The sequence below is a fragment of the Salvelinus fontinalis genome, chromosome 2, assembly GCF_029448725.1.
Source record: "Salvelinus fontinalis isolate EN_2023a chromosome 2, ASM2944872v1, whole genome shotgun sequence".
In the NCBI taxonomy this organism is placed as follows: domain Eukaryota; kingdom Metazoa; phylum Chordata; class Actinopteri; order Salmoniformes; family Salmonidae; genus Salvelinus; species Salvelinus fontinalis.
Window position 1 is genome coordinate 32,869,422 of NC_074666.1, and position 10,333 is coordinate 32,879,754.

Below are 10,333 nucleotides of genomic sequence, written 5' to 3' on the forward strand. Positions count from 1 at the left end.
TCTTTATCACGATATGTCACTTGAAATAGCCAAGATGGTCTGAGAAATTAGAGTTGAAACAGAGATAATTTTCTTCAATTTTATTTGAACATGGAGAACCCCTTGCAGGTCATCCTTCATACAATTTGGCCAATCATCTACTTCATTGTCATTGTAATCCAATCAGTGAAAACCTCCTTTCCCGCATTTCAGGGCCAGGATTTCCATGTGCAGAAGGCTACTTGTTCTCTGCAGTCAGCTATTTGTAGCAGGTAAAGGTCAATCAGTTTTGCTGACAGAGTCCTGCCTGTATACATAACACAATCAATTGGCTTGTGAGTTAACATGTGGAGGCTGTGAGTTGGTGTCCTTTATGCTACCCTAATGGAAGGCAGTAAACAGACAGTCACCCCAAACCACCCCAAGGGGGCTGAGCAGGTGATGGCCTGATTCACAGGTGCATTGTGGGGTGTTAACGGTTGTGCCAAGGTCTTGTGTGGTCATAGGGCTGGAATGGGGCGGTCTGTGCAAGAAAAACAATATCCCCCACCCCCTCACCAAACTACACCCTCTGTGTTTACTCTATTTTACCTGAAGGGCTCGCTAGAGACAGAGGATCTTATTTGGACATTTCAAAATGCATCTGTCCTCCTCCCTCAGGGATACCACTGATCTGATGAGAGCAGAAAGGTGAAAAATATTGTGCTACTGGGAACTTTTACATGAATTACACCTGCTAAATGTTTCAGATCAGTGATATGTCTGTGAAATGAGGGAAGGAAGGAAAGAGAGAAGGAATAAGAGAGGAAAGGAATGATGCTGCTCAGTGCTCTCTGTCTGGGTTGTGGAGCCAAAGCTCTTATAAAGGTAGGTTTGACCTGTGGGTCACAAATGTTACTATTTACATTTTCTGGTAGGGTAGTCGCTCTGCTGAATTAATGCAGGTTTGAACATTAACTGGCCAATGGGATGGCTGACAATGTAGAGTACTGTGCACTACAGGATCCAGCTAAGGGAGCACTCACCGTGCCTGTCTGTCTGTCTGTCTGTCTGTCTGTCTGTCTGTCTGTCTGTCTGTCTATATCCTAATCCTATTTTCCTATATTACCTATCCCCTGACCAAACATCGGCTGGGTAAGTTTTTACCATCTCGAATCACTTTGATAGAGGCTTGGAAGGGATTGTGGTGTTGGGGAGTTGGTAGGTTTTTTGGCACAGTGCATGAAACCATATTATTCTACTATAGAAAGTGCTTTTTATTTAAAGCTATTTGGACCATGATTTAAATGTACGGCTGTAGCTATTAGTTTACTAGTGATATAATAATAGCACAAACAGTTTTTTTGTAAATAAGACTACAGAGCCCGTTGTAAATGTACACTAAAATCACCACTCAATAAATATCCCCACTACCACTATTTCCACTACGTCTATGAATGCTAATGATTCTATGCAGAGTCATATATATATATATATATACATATATATATATATATATATACACTGCTCAAAAAAATAAAGGGAACACTTAAACAACACAATGTAACTCCAAGTCAATCACACTTCTGTGAAATCAAACTGTCCACTTAGGAAGCAACACTGATTGACAAGAAATTTCACATGCTGTTGTGCAAATGGAATAGACAAAAGGTGGAGATTATAGGCAATTAGCAAGACACCCCCCAAAACAGGAGTGATTCTGCAGGTGGGGACCACAGACCACTTCTCAGTTCCTATGCTTCCTGGCTGATGTTTTGGTCACTTTTGAATGCTGGCGGTGCTCTCACTCTAGCGGTAGCATGAGACGGAGTCTACAACCCACCCAAGTGGCTCAGGTAGTGCAGTTCATCCAGAATGGCACATCAATGCGAACTGTGGCAAAAAGGTTTGCTGTGTCTGTCAGCGTAGTGTCCAGAGCATGCAGGCGCTACCAGGAGACAGGCCAGTACATCAGGAGACGTGGAGGAGGCCGTAGGAGGGCAACAACCCAGCAGCAGGACCGCTACCTCCGCCTTAGTGCAAGGAGGTGCATTGCCAGCGCCCTGCAAAATGACCTCCAGCAGGCCACAAATGTGCATGTGTCAGCATATGGTCTCACAAGGGGTCTGAGGATCTCATCTCGGTACCTAATGGCAGTCAGGCTACCTCTGGCGAGCACATGGAGGGCTGTGCGGCTCCACAAAGAAATGCCACCCCACACCATGACTGACCCATCGCCAACCCGGTCATGCTGGAGGATGTTGCAGGCAGCAGAACGTTCTCCACGGCGTCTCCAGACTCTGTCACGTCTGTCACATGTGCTCATGTGCTCAGTGTGAACCTGCTTTCATCTGTGAAGAGCACAGGGCGCCAGTGGCGAATTTGCCAATCTTGGTGTTCTCTGGCAAATGCCAAACGTCCTGCACGGTGTTGGGCTGTAAGCACAACCCCCACCTGTGGACGTCGGGCCCTCATACCACCCTCATGGAGTCTGTTTCTGACCGTTTGAGCAGACACATGCACATTTGTGGCCTGCTGGAGGTCATTTTGCAGGGCGCTGGCAGTGCACCTCCTTGCACAAAGGCGGAGGTAGCGGTCCTGCTGCTGGGTTGTTGCCCTCCTACGGCCTCCTCCACGTCTCCTGATGTACTGGCCTGTCTCCTGGTAGCGCCTGCATGCTCTGGACACTACGCTGACAGACACAGCAAACCTTTTTGCCACAGTTCGCATTGATGTGCCACCCTGGATGAACTGCACTACCTGAGCCACTTTGGTGGGTTGTAGACTCCGTCTCATGCTACCACTAGAGTGAGAGCACCGTGTTGCTTCCTAAGTGGACAGTTTGATTTCACAGAAGTGTGATTGACTTGGAGTTACATTGTGTTGTTTAAGTGTTCCCTTTATTTTTTTGAGCAGTGTATATAAACACTAGTACTACCATGCATCCGTAGAGATACCGTTGCAGTAGTGAGACCACTGTTTGCTGTTTGTGGACTTCAGAAGTAAAACAGAAACCTTTGGCCCTCTGACAAACACTTGCGGTCCCAGAGCAAAACACCACCCATCTCTGCACTGTAGAACCAGGCTTATGCTGCGCCACACTGACCACTAGCCAAGCAGTCCTGATTTTGATTGTCTCTCTTTTCCTCTCAGCCAATCAGTGGTCCCATGTCCAGCAGCAATAGGTACTTTGTTATTGCTCTGTAAAAGTGAGTGGTTCAATAATTGCTATGCATTGATAATCACTGTTATTGAATCTTAAATATCAAAGTTACTGTGACAGGGTAGGAACCATCGTTTCGGTCCATGTTTCTAAGGGGACTATAATTGGTGTTGAACATGTAAATGTATAAAAGCACCGTAGAGTCATTTTCATGTTAGAGCTTCGTACGGGAACAGCCATTGTTTGTGAAGGTGGTGTGAAGTCAAGTGGGAATTCTGTGAGTAACCATATTTGTGAACATGCTCATGCTGTCTGGGAAGAAATGTTTGGGGTTTGGCCATTGTTCTGAAAAGTTGTTTCCAGTTGATTTGTGTTGGGAGAGGCTTTGTTGGTTTTGGGTCCAAGCAGTGTTGATTGTGTCCTCCCTTAAGGGAAGTATTGGTTGTCACTGTTTTTGGTCACTGTATCTTAACTTGGTAAATCTAGTCATGTGAAAGCACTGTTGCACTTTAGAAAGGAACTAAGGCCCAAAACCTTTTGGTATCCATGCTGTTTAGTATGTGTACTTATCTATTTCTATACAAGCAAACATAAAAAAAATAAAATCAAAAGTTTAGGTTTGCCTCAGACTTTCCCCTAAATGGGCCTTGAACCTGTAACCTTACGTTATTGTACAGGTTTGTTCTGTTTTGCAGGCTATCTGTTGGGATATGGTGCTGTATCTGGCTGTGTTCTTGCTGCTCTGCCTCTGTCGGCAGGGACTAACTGTAAGAGGGCAAACCATAACCCTACCCTGAAACACATCAACCTTTCTTAAATATCTAACCTTTTAGCACCCTAACCCTACCCTGGTCTTTATAGTCTAACCTATAGAGTCTAGACCCTCTCTTGCTCTCTCAGGATGAAACTTGTATGGTAGCTCCTGAGGACCACTTCTGTGGAGAGCAGGTGTTCAGACAGGAGGCCTGGCGGTCTGTAGGAGGTACTATTGAGAGACTGGGCCGGCAGCTACTGGACTGCCTGCAGGCAGGGCCGGAGCAGCCCAACGTCATCATATCACCCTTAAGTGTGGCCCTCGCACTGGCACAGCTCTCATTGGGTGAGGCATGTGAGAGTTCATGTATAATGTTAAGAGTACTTGAGATTGTATGTGTGTGTTTGTTAGCTTTTATCTCCAAGACTTAATGTGCTCAACATGGTTGTTGCCCCTATCAGGAGCTCACAACGAGACCCAGAAGTTGCTGCTCAGTTCTCTACATGCCCACACCGTACCCTGCTACCATCACACCCTGGGCAGCCTGCTCCAACACCTCACCAACACTTCCCTACAGGTGGCCACACGCATGTACCTGCGCCCAGGTGTGTGTGCTTCCAGGATGAGTAGATGTCCGCGCTGCAGCTCTGTGCCAGAAAATGGCAATCTACTAACCTAAATATAAAGCACATCCATTGTAACTGCTGTTAAGGTCTTACCATTTTTTTGACACTTGGTATATGTTGTGTTCACCTCTCTCTCAGAGTTTGAGGTGTACCAGTCCTTTATTGCAGAATCCCTGCGTAGGTACAGATCAGAGCCTGCCCCCCTGATCTCAGTGGAGGAGGTCAACCAATGGGTGGAGGAGGCCACCAAAGGTCACATGACCAATTTCCTGCCCAGTATTCCGCACGACATGGTGCTAATGCTTATCAATGCTGTGCATTTCAAAGGTACACCCTTTCACTCCCTGTCTTAAGAAAAGTTTGGAAACTGTATACCATACAGAAGTGTCTACCCATTACAACTGTGGCTTGTTCTCCTGTTGTCTCTGGTAGGTGAGTGGGAGGCTCGCTTCGACCCTCAGCTCACACAGAAGGGGGAATTCTACCTGGACAACAAGAACTTTGTCCATGTGGACATGATGCGCTCAGCCAAGTACCCACTTAGCCTGTTAGAAGATGGGGAGCTTGGAGCTCAGGTAAGCTGGGCTGGCTGTTCTGCACTGTTGCTGTCTTAATCATCTCTATATTTTGACATCCTACTGGAGTTTTGCTCCTGAAATGTTGATAATAAATAACGTCCTTGTCCACCTTTCTCTTAATATCTACAGTGCGGTTTGTGCATTCTCCCATTCTAAATCTATCTCCCACCCCCCTTTCTCCTGTGTTTGCAGGTTGCACGTTTTCTGTTTAAGGGAAACACCAGCTTCCTAGTAGTGATGCCGTTGCCAGGAAGAGGAAATGTGTCATCGCTGGTGGCAAAGCTGAACATCTCGGACCTGTACAGGCGTCTACCTCAGGAGAGCACCATGCAGGTCCAACTGCCAAAGTTCACCCTGCAGTACCGTCAAGAGCTACAGGAGGCGTTGTCCAGCATGGGTGAGCACAGAAGTGATCTAGGAAATTCCAGACCTAGGACCATCGCACTAGGTCTGGGAGTCATGTTGGATTTTTTTGGCCAATTCGGGTGCTATTCAGACAGATGACACTCCCAACAAATCACAAGTTTGGGTAGGCGGGGCAAAAAATAAATGAATAATCCCCTCAACATGAGGTGTACACACAATGCGGTCATTTTTGCCACAGCCGGTCAGTGGTTGTAAGCTTGTAACGCTAATGTCATGGCGCATGCAAACTACTCAGTTGATTCTCCGCAAGTTCCTAGCTAACTGCCGAAATGTTTGCGGTGGGGCTTGATGTATTTTCCGGTGCCCAACTCTGCTCTTTCCTCTCTGCCAAACTGACATTGGTCTTAGTACAGACGTGCAATCTGGAACATTGGTAATTTGTGGGAGGCATCCAGTCTCTAGAGACTAGCAGAGAAAGGTCAATAGTTTTGGCCAGGAGTTTCTTCTCAGGTCTGAAACTATTCCGTGAGCTAGAAACAGACAGGTGTTTTACAGCAGTCAATAACAGTATAGGATGGAAGAATGCTCAATCAAACTCTCTTCTCTCTCAGGTTTGGGATCTCTGTTCTCTGGTCCTGATCTGTCCGGTATCTCGGCGGTTCCTCTGCAGGTGTCCAGTGTGCGTCACGCTTGCGGTGTGGAGCTCAGTGAGGAAGGGGCCGACGCATCTGCAGCCACCTCTGTTACCATAATGCGCTCCGTTCCCATCTTCTTCGTAAACTCCCCCTTTCTGTTCGCCCTGGTAGACCATGCCTCCCTTGCTCCCCTTTTCCTGGGCACTGTCACTAACCCTGCCCCTGACACCAGCCCAATGCACATTGACGGTCTTCTCGGTGATGATCCCCATGGCAACAATACCCAAAGTGACAGCACTAATAGTAACAACATACAGAGCGACGGCCCCCATAGCAGCAACAATGTACTTTGACCAGCCATAGTGAGAATGCATTGTGGTGCCCCTGAGGGAGGGAGGTGCATCAGCACCCCCTGAATGAAGTGGAGGGGAAACTCCAACACCCAAATGGCATGGCAAAGATCCAGTACTTGTGCCACCCACTCTCATACAGTTCCTTCCTAAACCAACTTTGATGCCCAGCCTGCCCCAACCCATCTCTCACTTTTCTGCCCTGAACAATACAACCTAACCAGCTGGTCACATATAGCAAATCCATTGGCACAGTTCCCAGACCAAAATCAACCCCAGCCCCTATGCCTAGACACCTGACTTCTCAGTCCCTCCCAAGTGTATGCCCCCTGATTTAGGAGAGACCATGGACCTGTCCCGTACTACTGTGGATGAACACTCAATTTTGTATTTTTTTTTACACTTGGTTGTGCACTGTCTTACACTATTTGTGCTTTGTCATACTTTCTCATTCTGATTATTCGTACTTCTGGTATTGATTAAAGAAAAGGGATGAAATCAATGTCTTAGTAGTGGATGTGATCATGTTACTGGAGTTTTGGTATAATAACTGATTATTTTATTTTAAAGTGGTTTATGCTTGGCCTTATACCTCAAATTATCAGTTAAATATTCAGGAATTGCAATTTCCTGGTTGCTAAAAATCTAATAGTTCGCTTGATTTCAGTTTAACAAAACAAGCAAGTATAGTGCAGATAATCATTGTACCATCTAAACCAGTGAAATCAATATTTTTGGTTCTAGAAAATATATCAGCTGTTTGGCGCTGGTGTACAAAAGACACAAGAACTAATAGCTTAGACATAAAATGCTTCTACTGCTTAGACTTGCATTCAATGAGTGAGATCTATAATTGATTTTGGTTGGGTTGCCCAAAAAGTTACATATTGCAGCATTAACTCTCTTCTCCAGCACATTATTGCAATTCAAAAAATAATTTACTTTTTAGGTCAATTGATTGCGCGTCAAATGTGTCATGTTAGGGCGGTGGAGAGAAGGGACCATTAACGTGCCTTGGGCTCAAAACAGCCATCCCACTTCTTGGCAAACCCAACCGGCTATATCCTCTGCTACGTCAGAGCAGGGCGGGGGAAAGTTGGCTCCACGGCTGCTATACACAGCTGTGTGCATCGCCCGGAAATATTCAGCACTCCACCCGAGAGACGGCTGCTGGGCGGGCGGGCGACGTGGCTCATCGCGCTAAAAGGTTAGTCACCTTTACGCATCATATGGGATGTTTTATCAAGGTCGATTGCACGGTATGAAGGACTCGGGCACTAAATCTTAACGTTATTTTTCTTTTCTCCAGTCAGAACCTCCTGTGCAACAACCTTTACAGAACATGGTAGACCTAAACACCTCTTAGTAATAAGGATTTTCTGTAAAGCTTTTTATTCAGGCTTTGTAGTGTTTTGAAGCCTTCAATTTATGGGATAACTTAATTTCCATATCAAGAGTGAATAATCCATGCTTTTGACTTAAACAAGTGCACAATGTTATGGTGAATTTGGTCCACTGGCCCCATTTCCAGTAGGCTACTTTTCACTGGTTCAGAATTTCCATTCAAGCTGATGAGCAGGGCGCCAAGGGAAACACGCCAAGACCAACCTTTCCCAGAGCCCAAACAACTTGTTTAATTGTCCCTGTTTTTAGTCAGTTCTATATCACAGTAACCACTCAAGATTGTTTCAATCAACTGCAAACCTGTCTAATAGAGAAAAGACACATGTCTAGACTCCATATGCAAGGTGATGTGAAGAATGCTGTGTCCATAGTGGTCCGTACCTCAGGACCTGCAGGATATAGACACTCATGGCAGGAGATTCATTGTTCATGGCCTGAAAGTATGGGAGTCAATAGATGTGTGGGCGTGTAGGAGAGCAGTGGTTTGGTACCCAAACAAAAAAAATTGTGCACTGCCCCGAAAAAACAAGATGACCTATAGTACCATTAGCCAAACATTGTGGTAATTTACCGTGATTGTGTATGGTTGTGTGGTAGAGGGCAGCCTCGGTACAGAGGTCTCTCTGTGGGTTTGGCTGGCCACTTCGTGTTGGAAAGAGATGAAGTGCCTGGGTTAACCATCAGGCCTGCAGAGAGAGGTGGAGAAGAAGAAAGGAATTGAGAGAAGTGTGTGGTCTGAGGTTCAGTGATGGATGTTTTTTTAAATCAGGGAAACCAGGAGATGCTCAATGACAACCAGATGTGCTGAGGGAACAACAGAGTATGTGTGTGTGTGGGTAAAAGATTGTGAGGGAGAAGGAAAGAATGAGTGGGGGTGTTGAATGAGAACTGGCAGAGTTATACTACTATTATGTGTTTGTGTGTGGTCTGAAAAAGCATCCTCAAACTCTCCATAATCTCTGATCTCCACCTCCTGTGACCTTTCACTTTGTCACTTCTCTGTCTGTGTCAATGAGTCTGCTCACCTCTCTGGACTCTGTATGACACTATTCACTCCACAAAGCTCATTAACATTACTAGCTGTGTTAGTGTTACTAGCTAGTAAACAGGTGTGAACAGTCTGCCTCTGCTTGTGTTGTGCGTTAGCTACACTGTGTGTGTGGAGAGTGTTGATGATAATTCGTTTTACTTGAGACAGGAGACCAAGTGGAGACATAGGACGAGGTGGATAATTTTATAATAAGGCAGGTTTATTCAAGTGTAAAAATATTATGCAAAGCGTGCAGCACGGCTCTTTTCTATCCGATCCGTATGGGGTCATTTGGAAAAGAGGGCGTTTTCAGAATTGTTCAGTACTATACAGACAACAAGCAAAGTAGGTAGATCTGCGAGTCCGGCCTTCCGATTGGTCGATCTGGGTCTTGGGTAGTCCTGCTTCCGGCCTGGTGTCCACGTTCCATTGGTTCCTGAGAGTTCTTTGTCCTGAGGTCCAACCATGGGTTGGGTGTGTCTGTGGTTATTATGGGGGAGGGGAATCATGTGTGTCTATAGTTGGTGTCTTAAGTCCAGCATATGTCCAAGAGAAATGAGGAGTATGTGTGTTTTTGTATAATATATGGCTTATGTTGAAGTGTAGTTATTGCTAGTTTCCAGTCTCTATTTCAATTTCCTACAAATCCCTCTCTTCGCGTCTCACAAGAGACGTGACATAAAAGTATATAAAAGACAAAACTAAAGGATAAAATTTGTCAGAAGACAAATTTTTGATTCCCTCTCTTCACGTCTCACAAGAGACGTGACATAAAAGTATATAAAAAGACAAAGCTAAGGGATAAAATTTGTCAGAAGACAAATTTTTTGATTCCCTCTCTTCACGTCTCACAAGAGACGTGACATAAAAGTATCTTAGTCCTCAAATAGATATACAGGTCCAGCTTCCCCATCCTCAAGCAGTGGGAACATTTGGGCCCTTTCCTGATTAGGGTCTATGGCTGCAGTTATAACCCGGCTAGCAAGCGTGCGCGCACATGGAATGCAACAGCATCCACAAAGTACAAGAATGGCCGCAAAAACAGAAATTGATACTAGGACGGAGGAAGCCAGCGTCTTATATTTCCCAAAAGCATCCATCCATGAGTCCCACATAGTAGTGTCCACTCCAGAATGCTGTTTCATCTTACCATTAAGGGTACGAAGTCCCTCCAATGCTACAGTCAGACTCCCATCCGTAGCTGTGTTATTGGGAATGAAAGTACAACACTGTTCACCAAACATTGCACAGACCCCCCCCCCGTTCAGCCAATAACATATCAACCGCGATTCTATTTTGAAATGCCATCAGGGACGTAGCTGCCAATTGTCCATGGACCGCCTCGAAGCCTTGTTGAGTCCAATTGCCCAGTTTCTGGACATTAAAATGAATGTAGTTAATTCTGTCCACATTTTTATTAACTGTACACCACCAACAAAATGATGATTCAAAACCTGCGGCCGCTTGGT

The 10,333-nt window shown here is 45.5% G+C and overlaps 1 protein-coding gene across 7 annotated transcripts; it reads left to right on the forward strand.

Annotated features, from left to right (window-relative positions):
* The first annotated feature begins 561 nt into the window (after positions 1-561).
* Positions 562-6,932, forward strand: LOC129817188 (alpha-2-antiplasmin-like). Of its 7 annotated transcripts, XM_055872228.1 has the most exons (9): positions 805-846; positions 1,119-1,179; positions 3,817-3,888; positions 4,022-4,220; positions 4,337-4,480; positions 4,640-4,828; positions 4,934-5,076; positions 5,272-5,476; positions 6,057-6,932. In XM_055872228.1, exons 3-9 carry the CDS (start codon positions 3,832-3,834, stop codon positions 6,431-6,433), a joined length of 1,314 nt encoding a protein of 437 aa, XP_055728203.1. In that variant the 5' UTR covers positions 805-846; positions 1,119-1,179; positions 3,817-3,831; the 3' UTR covers positions 6,434-6,932. The 7 variants fall into 7 exon arrangements, with proteins under 7 accessions (XP_055728166.1, XP_055728184.1, XP_055728212.1 ...); XM_055872191.1 differs by lacking the exon at positions 1,119-1,179 and having other exon boundaries at positions 562-846; positions 3,799-3,888; XM_055872209.1 differs by lacking the exon at positions 1,119-1,179 and having other exon boundaries at positions 562-846.
* The last annotated feature ends 3,401 nt before the right edge of the window (positions 6,933-10,333 follow it).